Below are 20112 nucleotides of genomic sequence, written 5' to 3'. Positions count from 1 at the left end.
ACAAAGTCACCAGTCCCAAACAGACTCAGCTAACTGAATAAAGGAGAACAGTGAGTGTCTCTATGTTGCTGCATGCACAAAACAAACACATGCAGCTTCACAATCTACTGTACCTCTAACTGCATATGAAGATGACATATACAAGTCTTACAAAAAAGGAAAGGAAAAACAAACTGCATTATTAAATTATGTTGAAGAAATGAACAACCCACTCATGCACGCACACACACCCTAACATACACACAAATCTTTTGGATGATGACCCAATTTTTTCTTCCTTTCGTTTTTTTTTTTTCATTTATCTAGAGACAACACACAGATAGATAGAAGAAGTTAGGATAGATATAATAAGCCCTTACAATATGTAAAGGTCTCCAGCGAATAGGATCTCCCCCACAGAGGACTGTGGGAAAGTGGGGTGAGGATGGAGGAGAAGGGAGGAAAAGGGAATAAGAGAAGGAGGAGATGGTGGGGCATGGAGGACACGCCTGGTAGCGCTGACAGAGTGGGGGTGCCGTCTATGCGCTGGGGTTGGGGTTGTTGTGTGTGTTGGTGGAGCCGTTGCTTCCATGGATGGTGAGGCTGATTTCATCCTTCCTCTCCTTCTCCTTCTCCTCCTCCTTCAGATCCTCCTTCAGTTCCTCCTTCTCCTTGAGGGGACGAGCTTCCACGGTGTCTTCGGAGGCCATGGGGGCATAGCGGCCTGTCCGGTGCTCCTGCAGGGCAGGGCCCCACTTTGGATGCGATCGGCATGCATTCTTCAACCGCTGAGACAGGAAGACAAAGGGGGGCACATCATTCAGAGCAGCCCCAGGATGAAAAGAAACTTCAGGGAGAGTTATTTAGACAAGACCAAAGAAACACCAGCTCCAAAAACACGAATAAATGTCAGTAGTTAAAGCTGCATTCATTAACATCGTGACATTTCAGCTGCTTTCACCTCTTACTCCTCACGTTAGTTCTGCTACTTTCAGCGTTTACATACACAGGGACAATTCAAGCATGAACAGGTCTTGAAACAAACTCTTTTCAGACTAGGCTGCTTTCAGCTTTTCCTCTTCAGATGGTTCCAGCCTTTTTAGGTTTGAGGTTGGAACTGTGCATTTTCAGCTTTCTTGAAAAAAAAAATAAAAAATTCTACATAATAATGCTGTAATTTTGGGACGGGAGTGGATAATTTGGGAACTTATTCTTTATGTGTGCAACGAAACATGATGATGACATGATGATGATTATTTTATATTGCCCAGTAATACAGAATACAGGCTTGTATGAATGCAGGTATACATTATGTGTGTGTGTGTGTGTGTGTGTGTGTGTGTGTGTGTGTGTGTGTGTGTGTGTGTGTGTGTGTATATATATATATATATTTCAAAGCGAGGGGCTGCACCTCTCTGAAGGTGGCTCCTGGGGACCTTGAGATCTTGTAGAGGGCGTAGATGGGTATGCAGACCACTGAGGACAGAGCCATGGCGAAGCCAATAGCCAGAGACCAGCCAGGATACACGTAGTCATTGTAGGTGATGGGCTTGTACTGAATCACTGTGAAGATCAGGATGAACTACAGAGAAAAAAGAGAGACAGAGAATGGGTTCACTCACTTAAAGCAGGTGTTTAAAAATCTTTAAAAGCTGATTCATTTATGGTAAGTCAGAGATTAGAGTCATAAATTAGAAATATGACATAAAAATATTATTTTAAATAATTACATAATATATACATATTTGATGTGATCATTTGATGTGATCAAGAGTTTGGGAAAACATAAATGCATAACAAAAGATATCAATAAAGATAGTAATAAATCAGCATGTGGTCCCCATCCTGGTTACAGTTAGTGTAAACAAATGGCTGCTGCTGCTTGTTTGCTTTTATTTAAAAGTTGCAGATAATTATGATTATAAATCCTAACAGTTCCTAACAGCAGTGAGCTTGGTCACAGTTCTAGCAGAAGCCCTGGAGAGCAGGGCATTAATGTGTGTAGTGAAATGAAAGAGAGAACAAAAGTGCCTGAAATCTGACCACTAATCCACAACAATGAATTTCTTGGTTGGCCCAGCAGCTTAGTGGACTAATGCGTCTGCTTGGGAAATACCATTGACAGCGGCTGCGTGTGTCCGTTTCCCAGTCAAAAAGATTTGCTTTTAAAGGTTTATACTGGGAACAAGGGCAAAAGCAGCCAAACAGATTAGTGTTGATGACAACTGAAATATAGGTCAGGTCCCGAACAATGTGTCAGCAACTCGGGAAAGTTGAGAACCTCACACTCCTTTAAGTCTCTGAACCAATGTGTGGTTTCTGTCCTGCAACTAATCTCCAAATCTGTTTCAGGAGACAATCAGCTTTATGTGACTCACACCGTAACATTCTGATCACAGGTTCACTCACTATGACTGCGGACCTGGATCAGCAGGTATGTGTGTTGACTTACAGAAATAATGACCGGGGAGATGAATCTCCAGCAGACTTTGAAGAAGAGAGGAGGAGGGAATCCGAGCATCATCTCAACATCTTTGAAGTAGTTCCTGTGACCTGCGATGAAAACAAAAACATGTTATCCAGCAAAATCCAAGGTGAAAATCAATATATCAAACAATATATACTAATGGTATTTGATGAAAGGTATGGGTAGGTAAAGTCAGTGTAGTGTCGGTCAGGGTCTGTCAAAGCATTCGTGAAACAATTTTGTGACTGACTACTGTAATTCAAAGTCTATTTCAACTAAAGTTGGTGAGCTAGGCTGTAGCTGAGGGGTAGGTGTCTGCCCCATCAACCATCTTCTCATTCAACAGCTGCACTCACAGTGAGCTGGATGGACTATGACTCGTATAGCTTGTGAAATTAACCATCATTCAGGGCTACACGCCAGCTGCTTTCATGCCCCAACAATATCAATCAAAGGAATTTCACAGTTACTGTTTCTAACACATAATAAAACAAGATTTGTAGGGCAGACTTGTGAAAAGTGAAAAAAGAGAGTTTTAATAACTTTGAATAACTGAAAGTTGCGTGGGTTTTTTTTCTAGGTAATATCAGTCCTTTATATCAGTCAGCAGACTGCAGGTGCAGTTAGAGAAGAAAAAGATTTTTTTCTAGTCTTATAGCTCAAACTGAAAACATGGCCTAAGGCAGCCTTGTGTGTTATTCGATTCAGCCTGCCACTGGTGGCAGTATCTCTGCCTCTGGTCATGAAATTTTATATTTTGTGATTGTTTAATGTGGATGTATAATTGTGAGTTTTTAAGGGAGCTTATACAATAATTGTAAAATTCATGTTCTGACAATTCTGTCTGGCTGAGTTCAGCTGTACTGAAACTTTCTGTGTAGTCATTGTGTCTGGGTATCTGCACAGATAGCCACGTATGTTTTTATAATAATATATGTCCCAGGATATGTTTTTTTTTTTTTTTTTGCTATTAAAAATGTGAGGCTCTCGTCTTTTTCCCTCCTTACCATAAACATACATGACGCAGATGCACATGATGCAGGAGATGATAACCAAAGAGAAACTTGCAGCATAGTTGTCCATCAGTAACAGCCAATAAATTCCTGCCTGCACACAGAAAACAGAGAGAGTCAAACCTGCATCTACATGGGAGAAAACAGGCTGTATTCAAAGTTATCTGCATGTGCTCGATACTTACCCGTGTTGTTAGTGGCACTCCCAGTAGGAATCCAGCTATGGCCACTGACAGCGTGACTACAGTCTTGTTTCTGATGATCCAGTCTGTACCGATCTCATCGACAATGGCAGTCACCAGGGTCTCCAGCAGACAGAACTAAAAGAACAGAGATGAAAGGCTGATGGGTTAAATCAAATGAGAGATGAGGCTGGGCTGGAAAATGTTGCACATATGTCCTCTGACATGATGAGACCATGGGTACCACAGTCACAAAGGAATGTTGAGGGATGATTGGAGGCGTTTTTTCATGTTATCATGAAAACAAAAAACATGCATTTACACACTTACTGAGCTGAGGCTGTTCTGCATTAAATGTTCAGTATGTAATTTTGACCTATACCTACATATTTATCCACAACACAGTAAGTTTCATCAGTGCATATTCACTGTGCAAATACTACAAATACAGAAAACACAACCATGCCTTTTCACTTTCTAAACCCATCTGCAGATCCAGTTCTCCCTCTAACTTGAAAGTGCTGATGCGTTAGTGTGGTCAGACTGGAGTTTATATTTGAGTACAAACCTACAACTGGTGTACAGTTTTCCCCCCTCACCTGAGTCCCCAGCCCCAGAAGGATGAGCATGAAGAAGAAGAGCAGCGACCAGAGCGGTGAGATGGGAAGCAGAGTGAGGGCTTCTGGGTAGGCCACAAAGGCCAGCCCCGGTCCATGGTCAGCCACCTCGGACACGGGCACATTCAGGTGGTGTGCCATGAAGCCCAGGATGGAGAAAATTACAAAGCCTGCGTACACACTGGTTGCACAGTTGGTTATGCTGATGATGATGCTGTCTCTGTGTGCAGCAAAGAGAAAAAAAACAAACATGTTGAGATTTAATGGCACTGCTGGAAAACATCAGCAACAGGAAACCAGTGTATCCAGCACTGTAGTTAGCTCTCCTGTCCCTGTGCACAGAAGGTATAAGATTAGAACAAACTTGAACCGATTAAAGCTACAATCTCATGTTTAAAGCTATAATTATATAAATGAAAGGGTCTGTGTTGGTTCTCTGCCTTTTAGTTTGCTGATGCTCTTTATCCCACCAGTTCTTCATTGATTTTACAAGAAGCAAAGCTTTGAGAATGGGGGGAGCAGTCACTGCTCCCCCCATTCTCACTTCCACATCATCCAACATGTAGTGGGTGGATGATACCACAAAATCTGATTTCGATCCAAGCCACAGTCACTGATATCAATACCAATATTGATACTTATTTACTAAGAAGAGCAGCTGGTGTATTATCTTATAAGGGAGAGTGCGGTGAGTTACTAAGAGGTGAAAGCACCATTCAAAGGCTATTCCTCTAACGAAGTGCCAACAACACTGAGCATTTCATTTTACAATTCAAGGTTGGTAAAGTGCATAAAAATGACTGTGATTTGTCTCTCAAAGGCAGGGACAATCAGACAAAAACCTTGGCTATTTTCAACATTAATACAGTATTTTTCTATATTAACCACCATTCCTTGGTGCAGGCTTCTTCCCTTGGAGGTTTGCTGTCCTTGTTCTGGGAGTAAGCTGTTTGAGCTGCATACTGCTGGAGGATGTGTGAAGAACACCTTCTCATCTTTACTCTCTCTCTCTGACTATGACGTGGACTTTGTTCACATTTAACAAGGGCAGTGCGTGGTTGCAAAGGGCTTTTTGTTTCCTCATATTCCTTGTTAACTTTATCATAGAGGATGTCTTTGATGTTAGTCCTTTTTCTTCTCCTCACAAGTCACCAATCAGGCTCCTGCCCTGTCCTACACCATGTGCACTTCTGCATGTGCGCCAATTGATGGTGTTACAGGAGTGCGGAGAGCGACTCCACGGGGACGGAGCTGCAGAACACAAGCTGATTAGGCCGCCGTGCAGCTGTGTGCGCAGATAGCAAAACCTCAAGCTCCTGGCAGAGGGACAAATTATATCTTCAACCCCCCCGCCCCCACCCACCCATCACCCCGCCACCCTCACTCTGTCAGCAAGTGTGGATGAGCTCAGGAGAGTAAATGGCATCTTTTCCTCTCCTTATCTCCTCCTCTGTCCCCTTTCCTCCATCTTAACCTTCTCCTTTGCTTGTCGTTCATTCCCTTGCTACCAACCTCTTAACACAAGTTCAAAAAAATATTATCTCTGTCCCTCCTCCCATCCCACCTTATCTCACCTTCTCCCCCTTCCCTCTTCTCTTTTTAGACCTGTAGCCTTGAAGCTGACTCCGAACTACTTTACCCTTCTCCTCTCACTTTCCTCACTCTTAAGAATTGTGACTCATTGGGGGGGACGCCACACCTTAAAACAACTTGTCTTCTCCTCTGCCTCTCCCTGGTTGTCATTTTCCTCCAGCATGTGGTCTATTCTCTATATTTTCAACTCCCCCTTTTCCTCCTCCTCCTCCTTCTCTCCTCTTCTCCCACACCTCCTCACCTTCTCACTCCCCCCTGTCAAGTTTCTTTGATAAGTGGAAATAATAAGAGGCCGTCCTGTTGCTGAGACACTGCAGCAACATAGCCTGATGCAAAATGAGCACGGTTATATTCACACAGGCAGAGGCAGCCAGACACTCACGCAGTAACTGCTGTAGCACAACAGGGTAAAATCTCTAATTAATAGTCTTTTAATGTTGAAACATTAGTTTATGAATGCTCATAAATGCTTTTCAAAATCCAACTGAAAAGATTCAAACATGTACAGTCATCTAGTGTTCTCTGTTTCTGGAAAGACAACATGTTAAGAATATGTTTTTTTCCTGACAGTATCATAGTGTGGACTCTCTCAGATCACAAAGAAAATGTTTTCATTTAGCTCTTTTTGTGAGGGTATCAGCTGATGTCTTAAAGGAACAGTTTATAGTTTAATGGTTTCTTAGCACAAAGAACGGAAGCAAAAGGAAACAGCTAGCTTGGGTACGTGTGGACAGAGAAAGAAAAAAAAAAGTCCCCCTACCAGCACTTCCAAAGCCCAGTAATTAACATGCTATATCTTATTTGTTTAATCCATACAAAAAGTTGTAAAAAGTATAAAAACAACAAATTTTGTTTTTTAATGTTCTGGACTATTTATCAACCGGAAGCAGTGAGGAGTCACAGCTTCCAGCCAAGAAACAGCTCTCGCGGAGAAAGCAAATAAAAGTATTTCCCAAAATGTCAAACTCTTCCTTTAAATGACCACGTTCTGTTTATCCAGTCTGGAGTACCAACCTGAAACAGTTGTTGTGGAACTTGTTGTAGGAAGCCATGGTAATGAGGCCGCCCCAGGCACAGCCCAGGGAGTAGAAGATCTGTGAGGCAGCATCTCCCCACACCTACAAAACAAATCCCACATAAAGTCAAATAATACAAAGAAGGAAAGAGATCTATTTTTCGATTGTTTCTATTTCCTGTTTATTCATCTATCTGCTTGTTTATGTGAGTGAATACCTTTGCATCAAGGACCTTCTGCCACTGTGGAGTCAGGTAGTACTTGATGCCGTTGATGGCTCCATCCAGGGTGATGCCACGGATGAACAGGATGGTCAAAACCACATAGGGGAATGTGGCTGTGAAGTACACCACCTGGACAAGTGTGACCACACACACAGAGACGCACAGGCACACACAGACAAAGTATGTTGGAAATTGTGGCTTTCCACAGCAAAACATGCAAAAGTGACAAGAGAGTTATGTCTGTGTGCGTGTGTGTGTGTGTGTGTATACATGTCTTTCTATGGTTATGTGGACAAATTTTGCTTCGAAACCACTGTTTGTGAAGACATTTTGACATTGGGAGGACACAACTGCTTTTTGAGGGCAAAGACTTGTTTTTAGGGGTTTTAGGCGTTCAGTTGTGATGGTTAAGGTTAGAGTAAGGGGCTAGGGAATAATGCATCATGTCAAGAAGTGTCCTCCCAAAGATAGCAAGACAAGACATTTTATGTGCGTGTGTGTGTGTGTGTGTGTGTGTGTGTGTGTGTGTGTGTGTGTGTGTGTGTGTGTGTGTGTGTGTGTGTGTGTGTTTGTGTGTGAGGCTGACCTTTCCAGAGGATTTAACACCCCTGATAAGACAGAGAAAGACGACACACCAGGACACGGCGAGGCAGCCCAGGATGGGGAGACGGACCTCTCCGAAGTTTCCAATATCATCAGAGATGTTCAGCACATAGTGTCTGAGAGAAAGAGACAGACACAGATAAAGGAAGAAAGAGAGTTTCAGATATTTAAATGTCTCATTTAACTGGTTTGCCTGAAGTCGCTGTTGATGTTATTGAAAGGAAATTAGAAATATTTATAACAGACACAGAAAAATCAGTCCATTGAGACAATCTTACCATTAGGCTTAGCAAACAACTTAGCCTAACGGTAGCAGACAAAATGCAACACCTTTTGGATGACCTCTAAACCCTGAAACTGCCATTACAGGCAACACGTATGCCTTTTCGCTGATATTTGTCTTTAACAGAAGTGTTACTTTCAGGAGTGAGCAGACATCCACGTTGTTCAATGTTGTATTATTGTTACTGGCTATGATGAATAATGAATATGTACCTTGTGAAACTTATGAAGTAAAAAGCTTTTTTTCCCTCTGAAATTCCTTTTAAAGGTGTAATTTAAATGGTAATTATACTAAATGACAGTATTTATGTGAATGCAATGAGGGTAATTATTATTATCTCCATGCAGATGATGTAATTAGGATTAGAGCGTATAACATGAGCATCGGAAATGTGATGTTTCAGTGGTGTAAATGCCTAATGCACTAAAACAGCTAGATTTCTGTGAAGCCAGCCAGGAACATTGAGTGAACTAAAGCCTGTGCTGTATGCCGACACCTGAGGCCACACAATGAGCTGCTGGACTGGATCAGCTAAACAGACATCCCTCTTAACACTTGCTTGTTTAAATCCATAATGGAATTTTTGACCTTGAGTTTGAAACACAAGGTTATTAATCATCAACATAAATGGCTTTGATGACAGTAGTGCCATGACATTAGTTTTGACCTGACCTTCAAATGTATTTCACCCAGTGTTTTCACGTCTAGTGCATCACACAAGGTGGAAGGACAGGTGAAACAAGACAGCACAGGGCAAAGTCAAGGTAGTCTGGTAAAGACCAGCTAGAGGAGTGGGACTGTTTTCAGCCTGTCATTGTTTATCATGTTGACAATTATTATATTTCAAGGAAATGTGCAACATCTAAGAAGTAATACTGAATAAAATGTACAGGTTTCAGGAATAAAATGTGCAAGTGAGACCCTTAATACAAATACAGTAGGTGAAGCAGTTTGTACTGAGCTGAAAATCCATGGGTATTTCTAAACAATACCAGCTGCTCCTACACAGTGTGGAAGCCTTTAACCACAGCTGATTAAATTCTTCCAGGCAGCTTAAAGCAGCAAGATGAATATGCATTTTACATCCTGAAACACAGAGACATTACACATGATAATCCATGCTGATTAAATGATGTGTATACGACACCAGGCTGCTGTGGAATGACCACGGAAACTTCTGTGCTTCTGGCACATTAAATTGTTTGGTTATACAGTAGCTCTACGTTCTCCTGGGTTAAAGTTTGACAACCTGTGCACAGTGAAAAATCTTAAGACAATTGCAATTATCTCATGTTTATCCTCTCTCTCTCTCTCTCTCTCTCTCTCTTCCCTCATCCAGCTGATCATCCATCTAATCCAGATCATCCAGATGTGTAATGTGACTGAGAGGATAAGTGATCACCACAGCCGACTGATTTATGTTTGACACAAAGTCTTTTTCACCTATCTGAAGATAAAAATACTGTTGCACTTGGATGTGCCCTCACTGATCATGCACTTCATCTAGCACTTTTTCATTGTTGTGGTTGCACCACTAAAAATGAGTCCATAGAGTAGCTCCAGAAAAATTAAAACATAATATGGGAAACCTCCTGATTGTCGCTGCAGATTGCTGGAAAGCTGCTGCACTTCCAGTCAAATCTAGTCCAAATATTTGAATGCTTTCTGCAAACATGGGGCATGTTTGAGGCAAGCTTATCTAACAGGTGCAAGTCAATTTTGACCTCAGTGTTAAGTACGAATGGCCTACAAAACCGAGTACAAAGAGGTGACTTGCATAACTTGACAAGACTTATATAAAACAAAATGTAGCCCTATAATGAATCCATGGTTGACAAAAACTGTGATAATAATGTTTTTTTTTTAACCATTCTCTTGTTTCTTTGGTTTGGTGATCAATACAGATATATTGAAATGTATGCATCTTAAATTTGTAGCGCTGCGACTGATGAATCCCACACGATGTTCTCACAATATTAATAATATTTCAGTTAAAATTCATGATTATAATTTTTTCTAAGCACCAGTCCAAGCACCTTTTACAAAATATTTATTTTTTATTTAACATACTTTTTAACCGTTGCTTCAGATTGGTAAATGAATCGATGCTCCAATCATGAAATGGAAATTTAAAGCTTTCACTCTCTTTGGGTAACCAACCACAGGTCATTCATTGATCAGTGTGCTTAATCCTCTCCTCAGTCACTGATGAACAGGAACTAATTTAAACTACGTCTAAGGTCAGAGGCTGAATATAAGTCAAAATTCAGCATATATATTTAATATACTTCCAGTACTTACTTCCAGTACTCCTCACTGGGGCTAGTCCTCTTGGTGCGGTTGACTACCTCAGACACTCCTGCCACCAGGCTGGTGGTAGCGTTTGCCAGGCTGCCGTTGAGCTGGTTGCCACTGCCCACCACCCCGCTGCAGTCCGGTGTGTTCCAGGGGTTGTTGCAGTAGGTCCATGGCAGCAGGTTTGTCATGGACATGAAAAAGTAGTAAAAGGCGATGCAAATGACAACGTTGTAATAGATCCCAATGTAGGTGGACACCACCATCATGCCGTAGCCCACACCTGAAGGGAAAACAAAACAGGATGAAGAAAAACATGGAGGGACATTAAACCTTGAATGTGAAGTGAAGTGTGTTATGTATATTTCCTGTTAATGAAATCTATTAAAGGTGGTGGAATTGGAAGGTCAGTCCCATAATGTGATTGTGTAAACAGATGTTTGCATGGATTTATAAACACACATTAGTACACACTGGCGCACACATGTACAGCACTAACCTTTGAACATAGGGCTGATCTTCCAGACTCCTAGACATCCAAGGCTGGCAAACTGACCAAAGGACAGCTCAAGGAAGAAGAGAGGAATACCACAGAACACCAGCATGATGAAGTATGGAAGCATGAAGGCACCTGGGGGGGGGGCATGAATTTGCATGATTTGAGTGCTATTTACAGTTGATGCAAGGAAACCTCTTTTAGTCAACACAAAAACATGTCAGCCTAGCAGGCTTACAAAACCACCTCCCTCCTATACAGTTGTTTGACAAAGATAATAACTACTGTGCGGCTCAATGAGCACAAAGTCGAGGAATGTGGAGGCGTCTGGTCCATAAGCACATAAGCACAAACAGGCAAAGAAAATCAGACACATTATTTAAGCTGGCAGACTTAACAGGCCAGGGAATGATGAAGTGTTCTGTAAAGATATGAACTCTAACTACAAGATACAGGGGGAAAAAAATCACATGCAAGCAAGACAGTACAATGTTATCAATAAAAACACTGGTGCAATAAGAACACTGACAAATATGCACAAGGTATAATACAGATCTAAAGAAAATGCCTTAAATATATATTGTATATTTCTTTGTGTATTATGTACAGTATGTTTGTGTACAAAACAACTGCATCCTAACTATAATATTTATCACTACATATTTCAGATCTGTCATGCGATCATAAGATTTATATGAAAATACAAAGGGTATTATAATCTGAAAAAAAAGAAAAAAACAGGAAAATAAAACATAAACCTCACCGCCCCTGAGTGAGCAGAGAGGTCACTGAGTGTGCTCAGTCTGCTCAGTGGTCCAGAAAAGGTCTGCTCAGACTGGACCAGGAACCAGACAGTTATCTATAGGGAATGTCTGTTGTTTGTGTGTGTGTGTGTGTGTGTGTGTGTGTGCGTGTGTGTGTGTGCTTTTGTATGACTGATATATGATATGATGCGAACTAGGTCGGTGCAACCAGCTGACACTGTACAATACCAAAACCTTATCGTTGTGTGTGAGCTGCTGGTAAAGCTCAGCTCCCCTGTCCCTCCACGCTATCTGCAGCTGTGAGTGAGCTAATGTATGGCCTACATACACTGAGCCCTTTCAAAGGACTGCAGGTCTGATGGAAACAGAGCATGAATATAGTTTCTTTTTAGTCTTCTTGTGCATTGAATGCAAAGCGAAAGCAACATGTCAGCAGCACAACAGCAGCTGGATCCATCCTGTGCACTCAGACACATTTTGACAGCATTCACAGCCCAGTAAACAATAATGACGATCCACAAAACTAAGACAATGCCTAAGAAGATCCTATGGACTGAAACTATAAAGTGTGAGCTGTTGTGTGGCTGGTGTGGACAGCTGCACTGAGTACGCTTATATGATATATGGTTGACACATCTGGTTTGTCTAACAATGTGAATACTGTGAAGATTTTATATTATCTAACTGAAAAATACACAATATAATCACAAATCAAATTACAAATGATTTAGCCAGTGGTGTCAGATCAAATTAGGATATACAGTCAGTTAGGCTGCATAATTAGATTTACCTCTCGTTCTAAATTGCATGAATACTACTCTCTCTGAGACTCACATATATCTATTGCATGTATGAATAAATCAAAGTCAAACCTACATTTATAAAGAAACTGTTTAAATGTTTACAATTGGAAGTTATATTACAGCTACTGATGCTACAGCGATTCATGGGTTCACAAAGTGGTCGTCTGCCTTTGACAGTGCCACAGATGTTTCCTAGCAACCGTTTCACAAATAGCTTAGTCTTTAGAAGCCGAGCCATTCCTTCAGTTTTAATGGAGCAAACCTGTCTAGTAAACCCACCGTCTGAAATCAGATGGTAGTTGCAGAGGACCTAGGACTTTACACACTAATTTAGATTTACAATTAGCTTAAACAGGAGACAGACAGTAGTTGTGCGTTAAAACCTACACATTCTCTGGGTTTTTACATGCTAGGTTATGTGAGAGCCACTGAATCAAACCACAGAGGTTGGTGCACCAAAAACTTCACATTCAATTCTGTGGTCAAATATTGCTAAATGGAACCTTTCTCACTTATGTACAGTGTACAGGTTTCCGAGTCAGTTTTATTCAGTTTTAAAGGTGTAAAGACAGTGATTGTGTGTCAGGCTCTGAAGGCTGTGCAAACACAGGTGACCTGCTGCTGCTGCTGCTGGGCCAACCTGTGCAGACATGGGGTACTTCTATCAGCATTCAACAAAATCCCAAAATAATAAAAGAGAAAACTTGGACTCCACAAGTCAAGTGTTTAGCATCAGTCTTCATTTCACTTCATGTTCCCTTAATGAACTGTATGTTTTTGATTTGCATTGAAAGTATGTGGTGTGCCACTGTCCAGCAATAATACAGCCAAACAGTAACAACCCAGAAGAAATAAGCTTTGCTCTGTGTGGAAATACACACCTCCTCCATTTCTGTAGCAGAGGTAGGGAAACCTCCAGACGTTACCCAGGCCCACGGCATAGCCCACGCTGGTGAGGACAAACTCAATCTGGTTGCCCCAGTTCCCTCTCCGGGAGTTTTCATCCTTCTTCACTGGCTCGCCTGGAACTGCTCCATTCTACAACAAAGACAGAGAGAGAGAGAGAGACACAGAGGTGACTTCAGGTGGTGGCAAAGCGAGTGTGTCCCTGAGATAGCGCTGCTGCAGCAGGTCCAACAACTGCATTAGGCAGGTTGAAACACTCCTCATTTACCTGCATAAATCAGAAATGGATGCTAAGGAGAAAAGCTTCTTAAGAGGACCTAGTTGTTCTGTTTGGCCAAATCAGATCATGGTGGTTAGGTGTAGCTGTGTATTATGTAATGATGGTGAATAAGAAACATCTTTGGGGTGCATGTGGAGTTGAATTATTCATGTGCCAAGCTCACACTCACATTTATTGAATATTCTCTGGAAAAAACAAAAACTATCTCCTCTATCCCAAAGTCTACCATAAGGTGGGCGCGCTGGAGCAGACGGGATGTAAAGTGAAATCAGCGCCTTAAGAACAGCCCATAAGCATTTGGTCTTGTCGTCCTGATTTCCAGCTTCCCCTCTCCTCTCCTTCCTCCCTCCATCACTCCATCTGCTGGCATCAGATGGTCCCTGACCTCCTCCGTAACCTCAGCTGTGCCTGTCTGTCTCCGTGTTTGTGGGCGCACATGAAAACACTCGTGCTCTTGCAGTAAAATAAATTCTGCTAATCAAGATCATTTGTACTCTCTTTTTTTGTAACTTGTGAACACTGGTACTTGTAGAGCATAGTAAAGATAGACAGCTTGACTTGCCACTCTACTGTCAGACATTCAGAAAGTGAAACTGTGTAATGATCTTGGCTATTTTACATAGATTTGTTTCCATTCAATTCAGGGAGACATGGACAGAATATTTAATATTTATTTAGTAAAGAGAGCCAAACGGCTATACTTAATTTTGGAGCAGATGGGTAAGATGTGTACCTACAGTAATAATTTGTGTTGTAATGCTAACTTTATTTTTTAAAAGGAAGCTTTTGTTAAAGTCTGAAAAGTTTGTCTGAGGAAGACATACAGAATACGGTTCCTCAGGTTGTCGAGCTTGGCAGATGAAAAATATTCTGGAGGAGAACAGATTGTGTGAACTGTGGGTGATTTTGGGTGAGATGGACATTTTCTTTCATGCTGAACAAATTATGATGATTTAAGAGAGTTAACTTCACACTTTGTAATGACTTGACATAACCCCGAAATATTCCACTGTGCAGATTTTCATGTTCTGATTTCTCCAGTATTATATCGTAAATGTTTTTGCCTGCGGTTTTGGAGTTTTCTTGCAGATAATGAAGGTCTGAAGACTTGTTCAAAAATGTATATACAGCACTCTGGTTCTGGTTTATTTAGATTTATGCATCTAAGCCCATGCAGGCTGAGCACAGTTGTATGTATGACACAATAATCAAAACTTCATTCATTTATTCATTCATGCTGCATTTGTTATCTGTGTGTAGCAGAGCCTGCGTTTCAGGGGCACACTGAATGAGTGGCCTCATATTTTCAGTAAGAAAGGCCTTGCATCTGACTAAAAATGTGAAAACTGGTCATAAACACACTCTTTTTTCAGGGCAGCAAACTGTAAAATTATTTTAAAACCACAAAGCAATGTTCTGTCTGTAGCTACATGTGCGTTTTAAAGTTCAAGCATTACAGTTCAACTGAGTCGTTGCAGTAAAACTGATATTTATATTTTGTTCTGTTTTATGAAACCACCACAAGACACCAAGTCCTGTGGGACACACACACACACACACACACACACACACACACACACACACACACACACGCACACGCACACACACACACACACACCTAATTCTAACCTGAACCCTTAAAAAAACTCTTAACTCTCACAAATCCCTTTGAAGATGTGTCAAAAAATGAGCACTGACCCAAATGTCCTCACTTCCATGGTTTACAACACAAACTGGTCCTCACAAGGTATAGCAACACACACACACGGACACACACAAAAACCACCACATCTCCCAGATGAACGCTGTGCTTCCGACACAGAGTGAGACATCTTGTTCATCAGCAGAAAAATATCAACAACTAAACCACAACAACGAAAAACAACATCCACATCTTGCCCCCATGGTGCCACAGTTCAGCTCTGAGGCAGCACCAAGTATGACTAATGAGAAGGAGAAAAAAAATTTGGACAGCAAAACAGCAACAAGCACATAAAACAAACATAGTTTGTCTTTGAGTCTGGCTGTGCTTGCATGTTAGGACGGCCAAACAAAGAGCATTTCTCCAGCATCCTTGACCTTTCGGTTTTGCACGACTGGAGGCTGCAGGTGGGACAGACAGGAAGATCAGCAAACACGAGTGTTGTTGGTGAGGAGATGCTCAGAGTGAAACCACGGTCACAGCAGTGTGTGAGGAGAAAAGCCCAGCTGTGAGCCCGCCATCGCAGCAGGTCGCACATTATGACGTCTCCGTCTGGAGTTGACTTTGGAAGGAGAAAGGAGCTTCGGAAACAGTGTGCAGCTGTGTGTGTTCTTGTTGCACCCGGTGCTCGGCTGTACATCTTGTACATCTGACTTTCCTATCAGTGCCCAGGTGTGGGCCTTCAAAAGATACACACACACACATGCATAAGCACACAGGTTGACAGGTTGGATCAGGTCTGCAACCTGACAAACAGAGCAGGAGAGGAAAACACTGAGAATAGCAATGACCCCTGAATCTTTGGAGTCCTTTCTCTAAAACTCGACCTGATTTATTCATGACGGGCTCAGGGTGAGCTATACGGAGTCTGAATTCAGAGTGAGTAGAGTAGTGGACATGGTCAGAGCTCTCAGAGTCTTTTATGGTAAAACCCTGCCAGTGTGTTGGTGCACTGAACTTCATTTAATTGATAAATTAACCTGGAAAAAAATACTTGTATTCAGCCTCATAATCATCAGAAGTACTCATTATTTTCCTTGAATTATAGCTTCTGATCGTTTGATTGGATTGACTTGACCTCAGCTTTTTTTTTTTTGCTTTCATTGCCCTTAGAAAGCTCTGACACTGTGGTCTGTACTCTGATGGTAATGTTGCATTGTCTTAATTAAAGAGGCAGTCACCATGGACTGGGTATTGGCCAGATGTAATCAGCGCAATTAGAGCTGCAGGAATTTGTCAGTAAATTCATCCGCTGATCATCAGAAAATTAATCAGCGACTGTTTTGAAAATTCATTGATCATTTCATCAGACGGAAGTGAGAGATGACAGGAAATGAGCGGAAGAGAAACAACAAGGCTGAACCTGAAAAATGCCAAACATCTGCTTCTTCTAGCTTCTTAAATTTGAGCACTTGTTGCTTTTCTCATCCAATGAGACCTAAAGTCTCATAATAAAAGGGCAAGGGTATCTTTATAGACTGACCACATATCTGTCTTACAAAAGACAGACACCCCGAGCTGAGCCAAGACCCCACAACATACACAACACTATGGACTATTTGTGGGTCCACTGTCACTCCTGTCCCGGTATGCCCGATGGCCACCACGACCATGCGGCTACCGTACATCTCTTCTCTCTTAACTTTCAAAGCTTTTGTTGTGTTATTACTGTGGTAAGCCATCCAGCTACAGGAAGAGCCTGAAAACCAAGTTCACACATTCTCTGCAGGTTGTAGACAGACTTTATGGGAAATAGAAACTAGGTGACGTGGAAATAGAAAAGACCGAGAGACAAAGCAAATTTGTAGTACTATAACCAGTAACTTAAAAAAGATCAATCAGAGATTGAAGATATTTATCAGGTGAATCAGAAGATTTGTGGGTCTGTGTTGAATCCACTGAAGATCAACAAGATGCGCTGGAAGTCAGAGCAGCATCAGACTTATTAACACCATATTTTGGCTGAACTCTGTGGGCAAAAGTTGAACTTTGTGTTCTTCATGACATCCCTCTCTCCCTTCACTGACCCCGATGTCTGCCTCTTGCTGCCCAGGTGTTGTAGCCTGTGGTGTTGGCTCCCAGGAGCCCCCTGGTCAGTCAGTCAGACAGACTGACACTCCTCTCTCCATATCCCTCCATTCCTCTGTCACGTGCTTCTCTGGGACCATCTGGGCTTTATATAAGACCACACATGCCCCCCCACCCCCTTCTCCTTCTATTTGGTTTTCAACTTTCCTCTATTTCCAAGGTCTCTTTTGAGTCACAACGTTGACTTTGCTGAAACTGATGTCTCTCTCTGTCTGTCTGTCTCTATCTCTGCTGCCGCCGCTTCAGGACTATAATAAAATGAACACAGGAAGCAGCCGATTAGACAGATTTAGAGCAAGACACATTGATTTTGGTGAAAGATTTGAGACTTAAGAGGACTTACTAACCCGAGACATTGTCTCACACTGCTTTTCAGTGTGAGACACAGAGACTACGGAGCTCTTGCAAGCTCATGCACAGGTTACAGGTATGGTGTTTGTTTTGATCAGTGTCAAGATGAGCGACTGAAAAAGGCATTAATGGGATCGATCTGTCAGTCACTGCTGTCAAATTCCACATGACAGTTCAGTTTGATTGTCAGGTAACTGTCCTTTGAGTTTTCAGACACAACCTTTTGTTTTTCATGGTCAAGCATCCAGGTTTAAGATCAGACGTCCAAAGATCCAGGTTTCCAGTTATACCAAACAATTTGCATTAAATTTCATAAAAACATGCAAAACCAAGGTCAATCAATGTCATCGCCAAATAAAGTGGTGGACATGTGGGTTTGTGTCTATTTTTCATGGTCTCACTTTTCATCATTCTGAAACATTGTCTTGATCAAACTTGTTTCTCATTAGCAGGTGTCTCATTATTATCTTTTGGGCCAGCTGCTACACTCACCACAAACACTAAAAAAATATTCATTCTTGGCAGCAGTGCAGCGGGTGAGTGATTCACAAATCTGTAATCATAATCTCACAGGTTTGAGTCCAACGGTCTGTCACACAGTCACTAACTCTCCTCTTTGCTAAGCTCATCTTGAAAAGACTGCCAGCTCAGTGCCTTAAAATGTGAATGCGAAGAGAAAAACGCTGATCTGCGTTGTGCAGGCTCAGACTGAAAGTGACATGAGGTGGGATCAGTGCGATTTACCTAAAAACGTGTCATTCTACAAAGGCCTGCAGGTGTAATGTGACTGGAATAAATGCTCTACTGTTTGAAGGTGGGGGGGGGGGGGGAAGTTGCGCTTCCCTTGAGCTTACAGTGCGCTCTCAGATCCTGACTGCTCTGATGGAATCACTCAGTGACAACAAGCACAAAGCTGTTGTTGTAGCCTGTCAGAAATGTGAAAAGGTATGGATATGAAACAGGGCGCTGGCAAAAGAAAGACTGAGGCAAACATCTGCATCAAACGTCTTCTATCGATATTGTTTAAATGAATATAAGTGTCACATCCTCACTGTGATCGTACTGCAATCTCGAAGCACTGTTAGAATGTGCATGGGTGTCAATCACAATCTTGTTATTTTGGATAATTAATAAAAATATATATGAGATATTAGAGAACATAAAATTGAAGCTATTGGTTTTGCCCTCACAGCAACAGTAATCCAGTTTTATCCCAGATGTACTTTCCCTATCCTGTGCTTCCTCTTGACGTTCCTGCCTCTCATCCTCCCTCCTCTCACAGTCCAAAGAGAGCACTTCAGCTTTGTAGACAAACACACATACACATACACACACACACACACACACAGCATTGTAGGACATACACACAGTTTCACAAATGCATTTCCATACACACACACACAGGACCATTTTGACAGACAGCAGCACGAACTGTTCAAAAGACCTCTCCTGACAGCTGCAGCCATGTTTTCAGAGACACTGTCCACTGGAGTGTAGCAAGAACTACTCACTTACTTTCATCTTACAGCAAACACACACACACTTTGGGTTACTTTACCTTCCTTTTCTTTCCTTTGATGATGATCTTTGAACTAAGCTTAAGTTTGGACAGTATAAAAAAAGCAGAGGGAGCTATTTGATATTTGCCTTGCAGACTCTTTGCACTGGACATTAATATTTCTCTTACATTGAAAGCACCCTGTATTATTTCCATCTCTCTCACACACTTCATTAGGTTAACTTCTCAGCATAATATAGGGGAGTGCTCTGCAAAGGCCTAATAATCTTACCTACAGAAAGCAGTTTGCTACGATCATGCAACTGCTGACTCTGTGTCGTTTCCTGTCTGCAAGAGTTTTATTTAGAGAGACCTCCTATTGAGAAATGGCTTTTTACTGACAGCTCACCACTCGCTCCCTCTCTCAGGGGAAGCTGTCTCTGTCTGCACATATGCAAGTCTCCCTCAAAGACAGTTTGAGTTGCTCTTAGAAGAAAAACAAAAAATTTGCCATTATTTCAATATTGCTTAGATATTTGGTTGTAATGACGCTCACGCATAACGGTTATTAGACAGAAAATTGTTTTGGAAGAATTTAGAAAGAAAAACAATATAATAAATAGGACTGTGGACTGAGGTAAGATTGTGATTTGTTTACCTTAGGTGCCTTCTTATATGCACCAACACGAGTTCCACAGTTAATCACTTGTTTTCATTTAACAACACAACAACACACACCAGTGTGTGAAACTTTTCCCTAAATAAATACTAGAACTGTTATGTTTTTTTGACATAGTTTTCTTTTCTACTGTAGACCCATTTACTTTAGTTCACATTTAGTGATAATAACTACATTACAGTGAGATTGCTTCATTCATTACTGTCATTATACTGGATTTATATTTAGTGTTGGTCAGTACTAGGCTGCTGTCTCACTACAACAGCTGAGTTAA

The 20112-nt window shown here is 41.6% G+C and overlaps 1 protein-coding gene across 1 annotated transcript; it reads right to left on the bottom strand.

The window, feature by feature from the left end:
- Positions 1-518: 518 nt before the first annotated feature.
- On the bottom strand, positions 519-10554 carry slc6a9 (solute carrier family 6 member 9). The gene is made up of 10 exons (XM_041054922.1): positions 10278-10554; positions 7677-7809; positions 7085-7219; positions 6866-6969; positions 4241-4478; positions 3645-3779; positions 3454-3553; positions 2432-2532; positions 1391-1561; positions 519-767 (listed from the first exon to the last, which is right to left on the bottom strand). Exons 1-10 carry the CDS (start codon positions 10538-10540, stop codon positions 519-521), a joined length of 1629 nt encoding a protein of 542 aa, XP_040910856.1. The 5' UTR covers positions 10541-10554.
- Between the last annotated feature and the right edge of the window lie 9558 nt (positions 10555-20112).

This window comes from Toxotes jaculatrix, chromosome 14, assembly GCF_017976425.1.
Source record: "Toxotes jaculatrix isolate fToxJac2 chromosome 14, fToxJac2.pri, whole genome shotgun sequence".
Lineage (NCBI taxonomy): Eukaryota > Metazoa > Chordata > Actinopteri > Toxotidae > Toxotes > Toxotes jaculatrix.
This window is presented reverse-complemented; position numbering and strand designations above follow the sequence as displayed.